The 20,047-nt window shown below is 42.0% G+C and overlaps 1 protein-coding gene across 1 annotated transcript; it reads right to left on the minus strand.

Moving 5' to 3' along the window:
- Positions 1 to 247: 247 nt before the first annotated feature.
- LOC140209399 (serine protease 27-like) lies at positions 248 to 9,888 on the minus strand. The gene is made up of 2 exons (XM_072277650.1): positions 8,839 to 9,888; positions 248 to 310 (listed from the first exon to the last, which is right to left on the minus strand). The coding sequence occupies exons 1-2, from the start codon at positions 9,886 to 9,888 to the stop codon at positions 248 to 250; spliced, it is 1,113 nt and encodes a 370-aa protein (XP_072133751.1).
- Between the last annotated feature and the right edge of the window lie 10,159 nt (positions 9,889 to 20,047).

Raw genomic sequence — 20,047 nt, forward strand, 5'->3', positions numbered from 1 at the left:
TGGTTCACATCTCCAAACCTCAGGACTAGTACATGCCCTGTAAGTCAATGTTCCACCATGCACTGAGTTTGGGTTGTGAGGCTCCTGTTCCTGCTCACTGATGGAGAGGGCAAATCCCGCATGGTGAGGCTCCTCAATGATGGAAGCTGCGCTGCCTTCTTGAGGTGTCACCACTTGAAGATGTGCTCAACGGTGGGAAGGGTTGGCTTTGTAATGGAGCCGGCCAAGTCTACAGCTCTTTGCAGTCTCAGGTAGAGGGGAAGAGAGAAGGAAGGAGGAGGATGGAGAGGGAGAGGGAAAGAGAGAGCGAGGGAGACAGAGAGAGAGAGACAGAGAACATTTGGGAGCTGAAGTTGGTGTTTGAAGAAGGGTAATTGTTGCTCTGGCCTGTAGCCACTGGAGCTTAGAAGAATGAGAGGGGATCTCATTGAAACAGCTGAATATAGAAAGTCTGAGATAGAATGGGCATGGAGAGGATGCTTCCAACAGTGGGAGACCTAGGACCAGAGGGCACAGTCTTAGAATAGAAGGACACCACTTTAGAACAGAGATGAGGAGGAATTTTTTAGCCAGAGGGTAGTGAATCTGTGAAATTCATTGCTATGGGTGGCTGTGGAGGCCAAATCATTGGGGGATATTTAAAACAGAGGTTGATAGCTTCTTGATTAGTAAGGGAGTCAAAGGTTATGGGGAGTAGGCAGGGGAATGGAGTTGAGAGTGAAAGTAAATCTGCCTTGATTGAATGGCAGAGCAGACCCAATGGGCTGAATGGCCTATTTCTTATTCCATGTCTTATGGTCTTATGGATGGCCAGCATTACGGGGGATGATGTTGGAGTAGGCAAAGCTGGGTGGGGTTGGAGTGATTAAAGTTGGGAGGGGGGAGCGGCAGCAAATCTGCATCCATGTGAGTGGCCTGAAACATGCACCAGTCTGTGTTATACGCTGTCGGAAGCCTTAAAAACAGCTCAATCAGCTTATCAGCAGCCTGGGAAAGACAGGATCATGCAACTGACATGAAATTTCCAACTTCCAATCACAGTTCACTTTCCACAACATTGAGGTCCAGCAACAAAAAAAAATCTTCATTAAGCTTTCCAAGCAAGTGTTTTCTCATCGAGAATTTTGTGCCTCCTTATGGTAAGTGGGACACATCTTGGAGCAGCAACCTTGTCTGGTTAATCGTGGAAAGGAAAGGTCTCATGGGACGAGACGGATTGTCGAAGCTACTGGGGCTGACAGTGATTAAAGTGCACATTACCAAGTCCCATTTAAACCTGCCGAAGATTTGTTATGCTAAGAGCAAGCCAGCTGGTGACGGTGAGTAGCAATAATTGTGAGGACAGTTAAAAATGGAATTTGCATATTGTAGAAATATTCCAGACTTGTGTCTTTGGTCAGCTATGTCCCTTCTAGCGGAGTTTATTTTTGATTTCTTTTATAGAATCTGTATTAACAATACATATTGCTGCTTGGACTGAGTTTCGTTAAAATATCAGTCCTTAATTTACCAAAATAGCCTTTCAGGCTCTGTTGCCATGGTAACAAAGTGATAAAACCACTCACAGCAGCTATTGAACAGTGAAATCAATTTATTTGAGACAAAAATAGCAGGAATCCGAGTAGTTTGATGCTGATTTAAACCATGGAGAGAACAAAAAAAACAAGTTTAGTCACACGCCAGCTCAATGCCTATGTCTCCAGCATAAACCCCCTCCCCCACCTAATTCTGCAGTAGAGAGCTTTGGGAGTCTTGGAGTATTGTGAGCAGATTTGGGTCCCTTATCTCAGAAAAGATGTGCTGCCATTGGAGAGGGTCCAGAGGAGGTTCATGAGAATGATTCCAGCAATGAAAGGGTTAATGTATGAGGAGCATTTGATGGCTTTGGGCCTTTACTCGTGGAGTCTGGAAGAATGTGGTGGGATCTCATTGGAACCTATCGAATATTGAAAGGCCTTGACAGAGAGGATGTGGAGAGGATGGGGGAGTCCAGGACCAGTGGGGACAGCCTCAGAATAGAGGAACATCCCTTTAGAACAGAAAGAACTTTAGCCAAAGGATGGTGAATCTGTCAACTACATTGCCACAGACAATGGTGGAGGCCAAGTCACTGGGTATCTTTAAAGCGGAGATTTAGGCTTTTGATTCGTAAGGGTGTCAAAGGTTACTGGGAGAATGAGGTTGAGAGGGATAATTAATCAGCCATGATGGACTGGCAGTACAGATTCAATGGGCCAAGTAGTCTAATTCTGCTCCTATGTCTTATAGTCTTATGGGTCTGATCTACCACTGCAGTTTGGAACTAGACACGCGTATAGGAAGAACAATATAGCACAGTTCCAAGCCCGTCAGCCCACAATGCTGAGCCAAGCTAATTAAGCCAATGAAACCTGGGCATGGCAAGGATATGTATCCTTGTACCTATTTAAGAGCTTCATAAATGCTTCCATTGTATCTCCCTCCACCACCAACCAAGCAAAATAACCAATCAACATTCAGCAGGTCTCAGCCTGAACATTTCCGTCCATGGGTGCTGCCTGACCCACTGAGTTCATCCAGCATTTTGTGCACGTTGGACCATAAGCATTCACAGTTTCTCTTTCCCCTATACTGCCTGACTTGCTGAGTGTGTCCAGTGACCCTCGTTTGTTTCAAAGCATCTTTAGTTGAAATGAGTGGCACAACCTCACTTGAAGGGCATCATTTCTGATAGTACATGCCTTTGTAATTGGGAGAATATAGGACAAGGGGACACAAATTTAAATTTAAACCTACATCATTGATTTCAAAAATGGTACGTTACATTTTTAGCTTGTGTGGTTCTTGTTAATTTATCTGCATTACTATCATTATTGAATGGTAGCAAATCGAAAATTATAGCAGCCGTGGTACATACCATTTCTCTCCTTTTAACATATGAAGAATGTAAGGCAGATTTGGATAAAAGAATACATTTGGAATACATAATGTAAATTTGGAATGCGAGTACTGCCTCCAAGCTAAGCTGGAAACCATCTTCAATAATTTGATTAATTCATTCCAGGGTAGTTAATAACTCCAAATCAATAGGTTTACAAGGAATTAAATTGTTTGCTCACTCCCGAATGGTAACTTTCTCTCCAGAGAACAGAACATTCAGGACACACCAGGAAGTTTCGCTTGAACCTCTATCGAGTATTTCAAAAGTAGAGAGAAAAAAAATAGATAATGTTGGAGGACAAACTGCGCCTGTGGAGAAAAACACAAAGTTAATATTTCAAGTTAACGACTCTTCCTCAGAATTAGAAAACTGAGAACACAAGTGTTTAGTTTTAAAACTGCAGAGAGGAGGAGAGTTGGAGAGAACAAAGGGCAAGTCTGTGATAGGTGGACACCTAAGTTGACCAGGTAATATATTACTTTCAGAGTGACCTAGTTAAAAGACGAACTAGGACAGTTTGAATGAGAATAAAAAAGTTATGCTGAAACTGTGAGAGGCATAAGACAGAAGTTCTTGGAAATCCAACAGCATAGTATAGCATGGTAGATACAATCAGAAAATCAGTTAGTTACCATTGAGGTATAAAAATCTGAATTAAGTTAGGCGATCCCCTCCCACCCACCTTCTTATTCTGCCTCCTACCTTCTTCCCTTCCGGTCTTGATGAAGGACCTCAATCCAAAACGTTTGCTCTTTATTCCTCTCTAGTGATGCTGCCTGATATGCTGAGTTCCTCCAGCATTTTGCGGGTGCTGCTCTGGACTCCAAACATCTGCAGAATCTGTTGTGGTAGAGGTAGGTGAACCATCTTCTTTGGCATTCAGTGGCATGACGATGATTGGGTTCCCAACCATGTCCGATGACTGGAACCTCAAGTAGGACATTCACATAAATATCAAGGCTGCAAAGGCAAACTAGGTATCCTGAAAGCGACTCCTGTCCTTCCACCGAGTCCAAGGCACAAGTCAAAGATGTGAAGGAATACTCACCACTTGCCTGCATGAGTAGAGTACCACCAACTCTCAAGAAGGTCGACAGCATCCAGGATAAATCGGCCCAATTCACTGGTACTCCATCAAACTCTCTAAGCATTCATTCACTCAACAACCGGCACCCATTCATGCCATCTTTGAAACCCAAAGGTCAAAGTAAATTTATTATCAAAGTACATACGTGTCACCATAAACTACCATGAGATTCATTTTCTTGCAGGCATTCATAGTAAATACAAAGAAACACTATAGAATCAATGAAAAACCACACACAAGACTTGGAAACAACAAAAGTGCAAAAGACACCAAGCTGCGCAAATAGAGAAAAAAATAAAGGAATAATAAAAATTTTAAAAATAAGCAATAACTATTGAGAACATGAGATGCAGGTACTCACTCAGTCTACTCTAACAGCACCTCTCAAACCCAACCTTTAACACTAAAATATCCAAGAGCAACAGATGCATGAGAACACCTCTTCCTACAGGTTTCCCTCCAAATCACACGACCTTTCATCATTGCTAGTCCTACATACCGGAAACCTTCCCCCCATCCTGACAAAAATATGGGAATACCTTCACAAGAAGAATTGTAACAGTTGATGGAGGTGGCTCACCGTTCCCTTCTTAAAAACAATTAATGATGCAGGTCTTCCCAAATCATGAAAATATATATATATAGAGGGAGGGGGAGAGGGAGTGGATAAAATATATGTATATCTATCTATACATGTATCTACCTCTATATATAGATAATAGATATTAATATAGATACATATATTGTATGTACATAAAGTGACTCTAGGCACAGCACATAAGTTCACTGTCAGGAAATGATAAAGTACTGGTGGTGGCTGGTGTGATTGTGGTTTCATATGGCAGGTGTTTTTCTCTTCACACTTCTAACTGGCTTTTGTCAAGCCGCTCCTCCAGCTCCTGGCGCATCATTAGGCTGCAGCAAAGCCGTCTCAGATCTTGGTGAGAGGGCATGTTTGGACGAGGTGGAGGACGTCTTGGGTTGGGGCACCATAGGGGAAAGCTGGGGGGTGGTGTGATGAGGTAGCTTAATGGATGGGTGTGTTTATCAGCCTGATGACTTGGCGGAAGTAACTGTTTTTCAGTCTGGTGGTCCTTTCCTGATTGTAGCTTCTTCCCTGATGGGAGTGGGACATCAGTCCACAAGCAAGGTGGTTGAGATCCATCATGATATTGCTGGTCTTTATCCAGCACCTTTGATGACCTATGTTCTTGATGTCGAGCTTTACGTGCACACAGGTATTCATATATATATATATATATATCTCAGATCTCAGGTACTCTAGACTGAAAATTATATTCATGTAAATTATTTCTGAATCTTTCAGAATAATTTGTCTTTGTTTAATAACTTATGTTTTTGATTCATTGAGGATTAAGGAAACACATAGGCCCCTTCAGTCCACAAGATAAACTCCATGTTCAGCCATTCAGTAAGCAGTATTCAATTTGTTAAATATCCTGTTGAAATAAATATTCTGCAATTATAAACAACAAGAATTAATGTCACAGTTTGGAGGATACAGGTTCATTTGAAACGTCTTTCATATTGACAATAAACGAGACCTCCTGCCTTCTTCAGCTACTTTGTTGACTGTCCACTTCACTCTCCCATCTTTCACTCACATCTCTTGGTTTCTTGTTATCTCCCCAGTCTTTCTAGCCCCTCGTACATAGCTCTGATCTCATATTCCTCAGAGTCAACTTGGTTCTGATCCCTTCTCTGGTGTCTCCATTCTCCTACAACTCTCTCATTCTTCTCACACCGGACTCATCTCCAACTCCCTTGCCAAAGATGCCTGGTCACAAATCCTCTCTCCCTTTTGCTATCATCACCTCACTTCTGGCCTTTACTTCATTTTGCATTACCCTCAGACCAGGTGGTGAAGAAGCAGGAACCAAAAGACAGTAATCACTGAAACATACTTATTACTCTCCAGAGCTGCAGAGTTTGAAGGGCATTTTGGACTCAGATATACTTGAGTAATTTTCTTTGCATGGAATGAGAAGAGCTTTTCGTGCACACAGGTATTCATATAAATATTGCTTGATACTCACCAAACCCGACAGCATTTCAAAGAGGAAAGAGCTAAGCAATTATTCACTCATCACAATAGTTTTCTATAGACCAGCAAATCTTTCCTTTTCAATTACTTACCTAGATCTATTTTGTAGTCTACGAATCATACTGGTTCCATTGCCCTTTCATGGTTACATACTTCATAAAACAAATTCCTCTTCAGCTGCTCCCAGGTTGTATGGTAATTTTAATAATGGAGAAATGTTGATGTTAATGAATGAGGAACAGCCTCCATCCACCAGCCCTCTGACTTTCCCACCAACTCCCAATAGTCACTGTGTCGTATTTAGTAACCAGGAGTTCATGCTCCTGTAATCCATGACATCAGTGAGCCAAGTTACCAGCATGACAAGACAAACCTCTTGACGCTCTGCCAACAACCCCCACTCCAGAATTTCTTCACTAACATTTCAAAGCTCCTTAAATGATTTTCAAACTTTGGATTCATTCCTTACTTCAAAATCAAAATTTTAAACCATCCTAGAGTCTAGCATCTCAAATGTTATAAAATCCTGGCAAACTCCTGTTTTAGAAACTGTGAATCATTATGGAGACCATTTTGCCCAATAAATGCCTGCCAGCATTTGCAAGCACCATCCATTTAGTCCCATTTTCCTGGCTCACACCAAGCCCTCAAATTACATTATCTTCAAGCACTTAATGGATTTTGAAAACTACAGTTGAACTTGCTACCTTTGGAATCTATCTTTGGAATGTGGGAGGAAACCAGAGTGCCCAGAGGAAAGCTATGTGGTCACGGAGAGAACGTACAAACCCATTACAGATAGCAATGGGAATGAAACCCCCTTTTACAGCTGGAACTGTAAAGCATTATGCAAACCATTAGGCCTCTGTGCCATTTCATATCTCCATTAAATGATCTCTGCCCTAAAGTGAGCAATCCTAGCTTCTCCATTTAATGGAATTCCTTTACCCTGGAACCATTGTGATAAATTGCTATTGAACTCTTTCAAAGGCACAGAGTGTAGTACCCAGAACTGCACTTATAACCAAACTGTAATTTCTATTCATAGAGCCTAAGATATTTTGTACATTTTTATCCAGTCTCTGAACTTGTCCTGCCACCTTCAAATATTTATGTTCACATAACGCCAGCAGTCTCTGTTCCTCCATTCTATTTTGTACTGTACCTTTTTTTATTGGATTGCCTCTCCTCATTCTTCGAAAATAATTCATTTCACAAGTCTGTGCTAAATTCCTCATGTTTGCTAATTCTACCAGTCCATGTCCTTGTGGAATTACAGTCATGCCACCTACTACTTTACTAAGTGTTAATGCAGGCTTGAGAGGTCAAGCGACCTCGCCCTGATTCTAATTTATATGTTTGCATGTGGATCTATTGCTATTGTCATCACTCTTTGCTCCTCTTCCAAAGTTTAATGTCATTGGCAAATTTTCAAATTTAGAAATTGAACCCAGTTACAAGTTGATAATATCTATTAATGATTAGATTAGATTAGATTAGATTAGATCTGATAGTAGGGAAATAAAAGGTTATGAGGGAAAAGGCGGGTAGGTGGGTCCACCAGGTCAACATTGATGTTACTGAATGGTGGAGCAGGCTTGTTGGGCCAGATGACCTACTCCTGTTCCTATTTCTTATGGTCGTATGTAGGAAAAGGAGTGGCCATAGTATCAATTTTAGAGAACATCAATGTATACTAACCTTCAGTTCAAAACACATGCTCACTGTTCCCTGTGCTAGATCTACATTATATGTCCACTTGTGTTCTTCATTCCATGGATCTTGTTTTGCTAACAGACCCATGAAGCCCTTATTAATTGTAATCTTTATATGTAATTACTAATTGTAGCCTTTATATAGCAGCATAAGATTAGCAGCTCTGGTTGGATATATCCTTAAGGATTTCATTATGTGAAAAATTAGTCAGCTCCATCTTGGGTTCTAGCCTCCAGAGTATCCAAGGCATCTTCAAGGAGCAGTGCCTCTGAAAGGCAGCATTCATTAAGGACCCCCATCACCCAAGACGTGCCCCTTTCTCATTGTTGGCATGAGGAAGGAGACACAGAAGCCTGAAGATAATCACTCAGTGATTCAGGAACAGCCTCATCCTCTCTGCCATCTGATTTCAAAATGGATATTCAACCCATGAACACTACCTCACTTTTTTACTATTTCTGTTCTCGAACTATTTAATACACATATATACTTACTATAATTCATTTATTTATCTTTTCTACATTTATCCTGTATTGCATTGTACTGCTGCCACTAAGTTAACAAATTTCACAACACATGCGGTGATATTAAACCTGATTCTGATATGTCATTGCATCTCCCACTGGTATGTCCAGCTTCCTGCTAATGCATATTCCTGAAGGAAGCCTGCCAATACAACTGACTCTTCATGGTTCACTGATGTCAGTCAAATTGCTTTATTCTTCCTAAATGGATGCTGACTTTAACACTCCCTCAAATCTAGCTCATATTTAGCTTCAAACTAATGGATCGCTTCCAAAGACAAAGAAAAAGTCCAGTACTATTTGCAAATGTTCTTTTCCATTCCGATAAATATTTAATATTCAAGTCTAATCAGAAAAAGAATTATTATTCATGGATACATCAGTCAGGTTTGGATATAATCGCACATCTATAGGGGTTGAACGCCGCCGGGAGTTGCTCAGCGTCTATGGTGCCCTTGGGGCAGGCTCACGTCGCCAGCATAGTGAGCATGAATGAGCGGATGTGGGCAATTGTCATCCCAATTACAGAGGAGCAGCGGACGCTCCCGGACGCTGCCTCGGCAAAGGTGACCGTGGTCGCTATACCTGTGATTGACACGGATGGAGGAAGGCAGGGTCTGTAGACCGTTGTGTGATTCTTCAGAGGCTGGACTATCACAACCCCTCTGTCTCTGTTTTTGAACCTCATTCTCTTCTGCCTGGCAGCATTATCCACTCCGTACTTCCTGAAGTCAAACATCTTCCCATAACGGGCAGTGACTTGTTCAATCCAGTTCAGATACGACATGGTCATGGTGAAGACTCCGGGCCAGCGCTGGGAACAGTCGTTCACCCAGCTCACCAGCCCGATCTGGAAAAACTGCTGTCGGTTCCAAGCTTTGCAAACCACCGGACCGCCGGACTCGAGGAGACAGGCAAGCTCTTGGTCCTTGAAGTCCATGCACATCATGGAGGGCTGGAGCTTGCCGCTGAAGATAGTGTCGTTGCAGTCTTTGAAGGAGACGAAGACGACAGGCACTTCCTGGAGTAAGTCGGAGGTCTCCTCCCCGGACTTCATCCACCCCGTAATGTAGCAAGCGGACCAGCGGTTGTTGAAGAAGATGTCCCTGTCGGGGAAGCAGACGGGCTTTATGTGTTCGTCGAAGGCGATGCGCTCTCCCATCCTGACCAGGGCGATATCGTTCTCGCCTGTCTGCTCGTTGAACTCTTCGTGCATGATGATGTCGTGCGGCTTGGTGTAGCGCGCCCATTGCTCGGGTCTCATCTGGTCGTTGAGCCCGGTGACCACCACGATCTCACGCAGGTTCTGCGGCACGGGCGGGATGAAGCAGTGGGCTGCCGTGATCACCCAGTACTCGCTGATGACCGCCCCGCCGCAGAAGTGCTCGTTCTCTGTCGCCAGCTCCAGTCTGACCTGCCATGGCCACGCACTCCCTTGAGGGGTTTGGGCCAACCCGGGCGGACAGGCTCTTCCCCCGCTGTCCGGCCGCCTGACGCCGCACTCGGTGGGGTTCTCGGCCAGTAGCCGCGGCACCAGGATCACCAACCAAAGGGCAGCCGCTCGTGGCATGGGCATTAACCCTCAGCACATGATCCGCGGGCTCGGCTCCGGGGCCGCGGCTAGGGCTCTGGATTGAGTGCGCGGCGGGACGGGGGGTGACAGAGGGGCAACGCGGGAGGGGGCCCAGGTGACTCTCGACGTGGTGTTTGTGATATCACGGCTAGGGTCACTAGCGAAAGTGGCGCCACCTCTCCCAACTCTGTGACGTCGTTAAGAATTATGGTATCACTAGCGAGGGATCCGTGAGGTGGGCTGGCTCTGCTCTTATCCTCCACGGCTCGATTCAATGGCGCCTTCAAGCCCATTGAATACAGCAAACACTCTCCCTCAGAGGGGTGCTACACTGGCTGGGTTGGTGAGGAAATTATGAGGAAAGGTTGAACAAGCTAAGGGAGTTCTCTTTGGTGCAAAGGAGGATAAGGGGTGACTTGATAGTGGTGTACAAGATAACAAGAGGCATAGATCCAGTGGACAACTGGAGACATTTTTGCAGGTTGGAAATAGCTAGCTAGTGTGAGGGGCATAATTTTAAGGCACTGAGGAAAGCATAGGGAGGATGTCAGAGGTAAGGTTTGTTTTACACAGAGAGTGGTGGGTATGCAAAACATGCTGCCAGGGTTGGTGGCAGAGGCAGATACATTGGGGATATTTAAGAGACTTTGACATAAGCACATGGGTGATAGAAAGATGGAGGGCTATGTAGGAGGGAAGACCTTAGAGTAGGGTAGAAGGTCTGCACAAAAACCTGTACTGTGCTGCACTGTTCGAAGTTCAATGTTCTAACTGTGCTCATCCTATTTGCCTGTGTTTGGCTCATGTCCCTCTGGTATTTGTTTCTATCCAGGTAACTGTACAAATGCCTTTAACTGTCATAATTGTGCCTGCCTGCACCACTGCCTCAGGCAGCTCATTCCATATATTCACCACCTTTTGTTTGAAAACTTTGTCCCAAAGGTCCCTTTTAAATCTTCCTACTCTCACTTTAAACCTTTGTCCTCTAGTTAACCTCCACAAAGTCACCTCTCACCAGCGTCCTACATGCCAGAAATTGAAGCCCTAGCCCATCCAGCCTTTTCTTATAACCAAAGCCCTCCAGCTTGTAAATCTTTACCCTCTCCAATCCAGTTTTACTGCCTCCTATACCTAGTTGACTGGAATTGTACACAGTACTGTACACTAAATGTAGACTTACCAATGTCATGTACAGCTGCAACATGATGTCCCAATTCATGTACTCAGCACTCTGACCAACGAAATCAACAGCATGTCAAATATCTTCTTCAGCACCCTGACTACTGAGTCATTACTTTCAAGCAACAATGTATCTGCACTCATTGGTCTCTATAGTCTGGAACAATTGTTGTGTCCGTTTGCCTTATTTTATTTGAAATGAGCTTCTTCCGCCATTTATCAGCCCACTGATGCAGTTGATCAAGAACCCGTTGTAATCTCAGATGACCTTCTTCACCTTCTTCGCTCTCTGGCAAAGAGCCTCAAGATATTTTGGGATCCCTCATCCTGCCAGGTCTGTCTAGTCATAATGATTCCTGGAATCTCCCATAGCATCTGGACAGCTAGTCAGTAATTAGTCATACAGTAAATCAGCATGGAATCAGGCCCCGCAGCTCAACCTGTCAATGCCAAACAAGGTGCCCATCTATGCTAGTCCTATTCACCCATGTTTGGCCCTTAACCCTCTAAACCTTTCCTATCCATGTGCTTGCCTTTTAAATATTGTTACTTTTACCCTCAACCACTTCCTCTGGCAGGTCATTCCACGTGCTTACCACCCTCTATGTTAAAAAGTTGCCCCTCAGGTTCATTAACTATAGCTCTAACTTCAGCACAACAATTCCAAACAAACTCATCTCTAAACTCTTTGGCCTTGGATTCAGCAAACCCCCCAACCCCATCCCCTCTGCAAATCCTTGTCTTCCAGACCAACAGACTGCAGTTAGTAAGGATTGGCAGCAACACCTCTGTCAATATTATCCTCAGCACTGATACCCCATAAGGCTGAGTCCTTACTTTACTCCTTATACACTCGCGACTCTGTTGCCAGATTCTGCTGTAAGTCCATTTGGAAGTTTTCACTGCACTGGGCCAAATTTCAAACAATGATGGGACAAGATTAAGGGAGGAGATAATGACGTTGGCATCATGGTGTCAAGACAACAACATCTCCTTAAAGCCAGGAAAACAAAAGAGCTGGTCATTACCTTCTGGAAGTGGGCCAGAATACATGCCCCATCTGTATCAATGGTGCTAAGGCGGAAACATTCCTACATATAAATATCTCTAACTTAGCCTGTTCAACCATATCGCCAAGAAAGCACACCAGCTCTTCTACATCATCAAAAAGTGTAGGAAAATTGCACGTCCCTGATGCCCTTCACCAACTTTTATAGATGCACTGTAGAAAGTATCACATGATGTATCACAGCTTGGTATGTCAATTGCTCTGAACAATACTGCAAGAAATGGCAGAGAGCTGTGGACATAGCCCAGTCTATCACAAAAACTAGCTACCCTCCATTGACTCAGTCTCCTTTTTTCACGGCCCGAGAAAGCAGCTGTGATAATCAAGGACCACTCCCACCCCGATCATTTTTCTCTGCTCTACTAACAGACAGAATATACAAGAGCATGAGGATACATACCATGAGGCACAAGGACAGATTCTATCCTGCTGTTAAAAGACTATTGAACAGACCTCTTATATGATAAAGAAGAACTCTTGCTGTCTCATGAGGTCTGTGAATTTTATTCATTTGCCTGCACTACACTTTATCTGTAACTAGCACTGTATTTTGCATTCTTTTTGTACCATTTTAGCATACTTATGATCTGTGGATGGCATGAAAACAAAAGTTTTTCAAAGTATCTTGGTACATATGACAATGATAAACTAACTACTAAAATGAAATACTTCATACTTATCTGAATTAAACTCCATATACTGTTCCACAGCTCACCCAGTTGATCACTGTAATTCCTTCTTCACTGTCTACGAATCTCCCTGTTTTAATGTCATCTGCAAACTTAATATGTCTTTAACATTCTCATCCATATCATAGATATAAATGACAAAAAAATGGGCCCAGAACCTAATCAACAACTTTCCACCATCATCCTTTCCTTCCTACCATCAAGTAAATTCTGTAGCCAGTTAGGTAGCGCTCCATGAATCCCATTCAATCTTGCCCTCCAGAGCAGCATATAATGCAGTACCTTATCAAAGTTTTAGCCAAAGTCCATATAGACTACATCTACCACCCAGCCCTCATCAGCCTTCTTGGTCACTTCTTCAAAAAACAAGGCAATCAAATGTGGAAAAAAATCAAACTGTACTTATGCTGCTGGCCAATCCAATATTCAATAGGACTTCCAAAGGCAGTGATTTGTTCAAGGAATGACATTGAACCCAAAAGACCATCGCTCATTGGCTCGTTCTCGGATGACCAGGTAATGTGTGTTAACCTTCAGGGACTTCCAGGAACTGTTTACCAAGTTGGCAGCATGTGTGCAGTACAACACCATCTTTGATAAGTATGCATTTGTTGGAAACACCAACATATAAATATAGAATTTCTAAAATTGAGTAAATTAAAGAAAACATTTTAATAGAAAATCAATTACTTTCTTCCTTATGGCCCAGTTTCGCTGGTTCTTGGATGATATGTTGATGCTATTTATAGAAAAAACTTGCATTGTAATATAGATAACATCAAAGGTAAGCTGACCACAGTTTCCTGATTGTGCATAAGTCAGGATGTTACCTCCTACTGTGTCTGTCTATTAATCTCAAATTATCACCCCATTTGCAAAATAAGGAATCAGCCCTTAAATTTAATTCCCAGAAGCATTCTCCAGAGGAAAATCCTGTTATATTAAGTGTAAGAAATACAATTTGAGATTTCTGCAGAGGCATAGAACCAGAGTTTATTGTCAGTGCCGAATGAACAGTATCATGCACTAACTTTGCGTCTGGTCAGTGCCTTTCACTGGAGATCGTTCACACCACCTTGCTAAAAAGCCCAGTGACCTCTATGAACACATGATACACAAATGAATGAAGCAAGTGGCAGCATAATCACTGTTTTTTTAAAGCGTGGCGGAGTTTTTATTTGAGATATGAATTCAGTCTGCTGAATGGACTATTTGTTACCCAGAAGGTGATTGTAGATCCTGTTTCCCAGCTGGTCTCCCATTTGAGTACTGACCAAGTCTGTGTTAGTGTAACTGGATACTCACAGGGAATGCAGCCGGGAATGCAACTGTATTGAAGGGTCTTCAATGAACAAAGCACAATCTGATCCAGAGAATGGCACATAGTTGATTCACCCCAATCTCAACTCAGGCACTGAAGGCAAAATGAAATGAAGCAATAAACTTGGTTTGAAAGAGATCAAAGAAAGACAAAAAGTAAGGTAATAACACTCAATTTTCTAGCATCAACAATAATGTAAATTGGAAGGAATAGAACTTCATGCATATAAATGTAAATTTTCAATGCCAAAGAGGTTGTTTGACACGAGTTGTGGTGCAATCAGTCAAGTTGAGTATGATGTCCTCCCAAGAGGTTATGCCCTTATACTTTATACTTTATTGTTGCCAAACAATTGATACTAGAACATACAATCATCACAGTGATATTTGATTCTGCGCTTCCTGCTCCCTGGAGTACAAATTGATAATAAATATTAAAAATTTAAATTATAAATCATAAATAGAAAATAGAAAATGGAAAGTAAGGTAGTGCAAAAAAACCGAGAGGCAGGTCTGGATATTTGGAGGGTACGGCCCAGATCCGGGTCAGGATCCATTCAGCAGTCTTATCACGGTTGGAAAGAAGCTCTCCTTAATGGAGAACGCCTGTTTAACATAGGGAGGTTGATGCACAGGCAGCCATCACATGGTACTTGACAGATTGGGGCCAGAGTCGCCTTCACTGCTGTTGTGACAAGTCATCACCTTCTGACAGCTCCTGCATGGAGGTCTTGGCTGGATCACTCTTTTTTTGAAAACTCCGCCTTGAACTTCCTGCCAGGAGCTAAGCCCCAGACAGCATCATTCTCGGGATCTCAGGAACTCACAAGCCTCTCCACCATGACAAGGTAACGAGCCTTGGAGAAGACACTAAGGCATATAACATTAACCAAAAGGGTAAAAACTCTAAACTAGAGTTCGTGTCTCTGTCTCTAAACTAGAGTATGTGTCTCTGTGAACCTTAGTGTGTCTATATTAGCTAATAGAACAAATCCATGCTGTTACAAGTATTGACAAATCTCTCAGTGAGAAAAACATTACTCAGTTTCTAGGAGAGCAGAGCATATATGAAGAAAACTTGCAAATTTCTGCATTTAACTATGTGTGCATGCAGGAAATGAAGGTTGTTCAATTCCCATGTTACTAACAGTGAACGCAGAACTCTGAAAAATTAATACGACTCTTCAGCCAGGAGATGGTGCCATTGATCAGCATAACTCTGTTAGATTATTTGGTTCAAAGTTCACAAGTTCAAATTAAATTTATTATCAAAGTTGCATATCACCCTATGCAAGCCAATTTTCTTGCAGGCATTCATAATAAATAGAAAGAAACGCAATCGAATCAATGACCGAGTTGGACAACCAGTGCGCAAAAGACGACAAACTGTGCAAAAACAAAAAAAAGAAAAAATACAATTATAAATAAGCAATAATTATCGAGAAAATGAGTGTAGGGTCCTTAAAAGTGAGTCTATTTGTTTGTGGAATCAGTTTAGTTTTGGGCTGAGTGAAGTTATCCACTCTGGTTCAAGAGCCTGATGGTAGAAGGTTATTAACTGTTCCTGACCCTGGTGGTGTGGGATTTTGAGGATCCTGTACCTCCTTCCTGATGGCAGCAGTGAGAAGAGAACATGGCCTAGATGGTGGGGGTCCTTGGTGATGGATGCTGCTTTCTCACAATAGCGCTCCTTGTAGATGTGTCCCACTTTCACCTCTTGAGTACTGGTAGTAACGGGAGTGTGTGTGGGAGGGTGTTGAATGGTTGGATAGTCAAGTTATTAAATTATCATTCAACTTCAAAAATAAAATCATATTTGTTCAAATTATGAGTAATGCATATAAAATACTGGGGGAGCCCAGCAGGTTCGGCAACATCAATGGAAAGGAATAAACAGTCATTTCACGCTGAGATCCTTCATCGGGACTGGAAGTGAAGGGAGAGGAATCCAGAATAAGAAGCTTGGGTGAGGGGAAGGAGTACAAGCTAGAGGTGAGAGGTGACACCAGGAGGAAGGTAGGTAGGGGAAAGTGAGAAACTGTGAGGTGATAGGTGGAAAAGTTAAAGGGCTGAAGAAGGGATCTGATAGGACAGGAGAGTGGACCTTGGGAGAAAGGGAAGGAGGACAGGTATCAGACGATGAGGAGAATAGAAGTAATAAAAGCGGGGCCAGAGTAGGAATGGAAGAAGAAGGAACAGGGAGGGAGAAATGACCAGAAGGTAGCGAATTTTATGTTTATACTGCACCAGCAATCAGAGGCTGGCCATCTGGTCTGTGCTAATTTTTAGGTTTTAATAGACCTTCTTTCCATCCTTTCATTTTTTTCTCCATAATTTAGCTTCTCTGCAAACTTCTGTATGATAATTATCTCAAATACTCTATCTGGTAGCAAATTCTACAATCTAATCACCTTCTACATAAAGATCCTTACTCATCCCTTCCGGAGGTCTTATCATATTGACATTATATTCTGAAAAGATTTCTTTATCTTTCACATGTACACCAAAACACAGTGAAATGCCTCATTTGTGTCAAATCGAATCAGCTGGAGGCAGCCCACAAGTGTCGCTATGCTTCCGACACCAACATTCCATGCCCACAACTTAACAAACCCTAACAATACATCTTTGGAAGGTAGTTATAATTCATTAGCAGGAAAGAAAAGAAAGAAGAGTGGTGAAAGAGGAAGAAAGAAAACAAGCAAATGGCAGATTGTGTTAATTTTCTCGATCTCACCATTTGTTACTCTGCACCTCTCAATCGGCAATGAGTGTGTGAGAAAAGCACCCAGTAAAATGACAATAGAGCTGTGTACAATTTATGACACATTATCTCACACTCTTCTTGCTGTTCTGAAACCACAGAAATCATGATTATATGTTAATGCTGAAACTGTTTCCTTCAGTTAGATAATTCAAGGGATAAAGAAAAGACCAACATGACATTTCATTGAATTCCCATGAGTGATACAGGTAATTAATGCATAATGAAAATGCATTGTCTTTACCACGCTGTGAGTAGCGACTATCAGCCATGAGGATGGAGTGGAGGAGTGTACATCACATGCATACTTCTGCCACACTGCACTTAACTAGTGACAGGCTGTTCTAATTTCCAAATTTTCATTTCAAAATCATGATTAAACCCCAATTACTGGAACTGTGAGGTAGCAGCTGTACTAAGTGTATCACAGTACCACCCAATCTTGGAAATAAGTATAAATTGCCCATACCTGTTTGCTATGAGGCCATTATGGACCATGCAAATAATGCATGGTGGGAGTTAGTTATAGGTTAGGCAGCAGAAGGATAAGACCATAAGACGTAGAAGCAGAATTTGGCCATTTGGCCTATCAAGTCTGCTCTGCCTTTCCATGATGGCTGATTTATTATCTTTCTCAAAGCCATTCTTTTGCCTTCTCCCCATAACCTTTCACACTCTTACTAATCAAGAACCTAACAACTTCCACCTTAACCAGTGACTTGGCCTGCACATCTGTTTGTGGATTCCACAGATTCACCACCTTCTGGCTGTGGATAGCAAGATTATCTGTTCTGCAGGACAAAACAATCTAAGCAGTAATTCTAACCCAGGAAAGGAGACAAAAGGTCAGGCGTTCAAACCAAATTTAGATCCTAGCCCTAATTTATTTAAGTCTGTCAAATGGAAAATGCAGATCTGGCCATAAGCATGAGATATAACATTTGTACAAGCATGTTGACACTGTAAGTTGTTGTGATCTGGAAATCAGAATAAAAAACTTAGAAAGAAGAATTGAATAAATATTTGAAAAGTAAAATAATTGCCAGAAAGTGCACATGAAAAGAGACTAATTAGTTTTGTTGTATCAGCACAACTTTCTGGACCTCAGAATCTCTCAAAGTAATGTATTTATTTACCTGAAGTTGCTTGCAATTGGGAAATATGAATTCCAAATTGCACACATTGAGATCTCACAGCTAGGCACATGGACTGAATGAGTTTCTTCTGTGCGATGTGATTCTAAAAGAAAGAAACTACGGTTGGTTTCCGGAGGGACAGTCTGCTATTATTCTTTCTCACCAGTAGATGTTGCGTTTTACATACATAATCCTTCTCACTCATTGTTGCCAAGTCTTTGCTGTGATTCAATGTTACTCAAGTCTTGTGCTTTGAAAAATATGGAGCACAACTATAAAAGCATGATCTGAACAACCACAAGATAGAGGAGCAGAATGAGGCCATTCAACCCATCGAATTTGCTCCAGCATTCCATCATGGCTGATTTATTATCCCTCTCAACCCCATTCTCCTGCCTTCTCCTCATAACATTTGACACACTTACTAATCAAGAACCAATCAGCCGCCACTTTAAATATACCTAAGGACTTGGCCTCCATAGCGTCTGTGGCAATTATTTACTGTACTACGGCTTAAGAAATTCCCCATCATCTCTGTTTGAAAGGGAAGTCCCTCTATTCTGAGGCTGTGCCCTCTAGTCCTAGACTCCCCCACTATAGAGAACGTCCTCTCCATGTCCACTCTACCTAGTCCTTTCAATATTCAATAGATTTCAATGAGATCCCTCCTCATGATGATGCATAAATAATGAAAATAAGAGGAATGTAGGAACATAGTAATTGTAAGATTGCAAATGGCCCAAACCTTCACTGTTCCCCTTTGTCCACCATGATCATTGAACAAAAGAAAGAAATTGTAATTTATGTAGCACATTTCCTGAACCCAAGATATCACAACTTCTTCACCTAGTGAAGTACTTTTGAACTGTTGTCACTTTTACAATACAGAAAGAGACAGTAAACCATTTCCTTTTAGCACGTGCTGACAGACAGAAATGAACTAAGGAGCAGAAAATCTGTTTTATATATGTAAAACAAGATTGAAAATTAGGGTAAGTTCCTTGTTCATCCAAACTAGTGTCACAGGTCCTTTTCATCCATCTGAAAAGATAGATGGCACCTCATATGTAAATTCTGAACAATAATCCGTTGTTCCCTCACCTAATAAAGTCAACCTTTCTTCCCAGGTTTTCAATATGTCTAACGAGTAAACATTAGTATTAAATACATGGGTATTTTTTCCAGAATTGGTCACAGCATTGTCTTGGAAATTAATTTTGCATGCCTAGTGATACCAGAAGAATGTTGAGGTCTTTCAAGCTTAATTATTTCCCAGAACTTTTTACTTAAGGGAAATCTTGTTACAATTATTCAAGACATTGCAGAGACCGCACTTCAAAGTTCAAAGTAAATTTATTATCAAAGTACATACATGACACCACATACATCTCTGAAATTCATTTTCTTGCGGGCGTTCACAGTGAATACAAAGAAACACGACAAAATTTATGATAGACCGTACCCAAAAAGACAGACAAACACCAATCTATAAAAGACAACAAGCTGTGCAAATACAAAAAGAGAAAAATAATAATGATAAATAAATAAGCAATAAATATTGACAGCATGAGATGAAGAGACCTTGAAAGTGAGACCATAGGTTCAGTAATGGGGTGAGTGAAGTTGGGTGAACTTATTGCATTTGGTTCAAAAGCTTAATGGCTGAGGGATTACAGCTGTTCCTGAATCTGGTAGCTCCTGTATCTCCTTCCTGATGGCAGCAGCGGAAGAGAGCATGGCCTGGATGGTGTAGGTCCTTGTTGATAGATGCTGCTTTCCTGCAACAGCACTCCATGCAGATGTGCTCAATACTGGGGAGGGTTTTGCCCATAATTGACTGGGATGTATCCTATAGTTTTTGTAGGCTTTTCCATTCAAGGGCATTGGCGTTCCCATACCAGGCTTTGATGCAACCAGTCAATATGCTCTCCACCATACAACTAAAGAAATTCTTTAAGGAATTCCAATGTACAATTCCAGTCTCCTGACTATAGGAAGGACATCA

The sequence above is a fragment of the Mobula birostris genome, chromosome 14, assembly GCF_030028105.1.
Source record: "Mobula birostris isolate sMobBir1 chromosome 14, sMobBir1.hap1, whole genome shotgun sequence".
Taxonomy (NCBI): domain Eukaryota; kingdom Metazoa; phylum Chordata; class Chondrichthyes; order Myliobatiformes; family Myliobatidae; genus Mobula; species Mobula birostris.

What these genes read in the sequence shown, in the direction of transcription:
- LOC140209399 (XM_072277650.1), bottom strand. Translation starts at nt 9,888, where the DNA reads ATGCCCATGCCACGAGCGGCTGCCCTTTGGTTGGTGATCCTGGTGCCG. An exon ending in GGAGCGTCCGCTGCTCCTCT is followed by an intron (nt 311 to 8,838) that starts GTAATTGGGATG and finishes TCTCTGTCTCCC; the next exon opens with TCGCTCTCTCTTTCCCTCTC.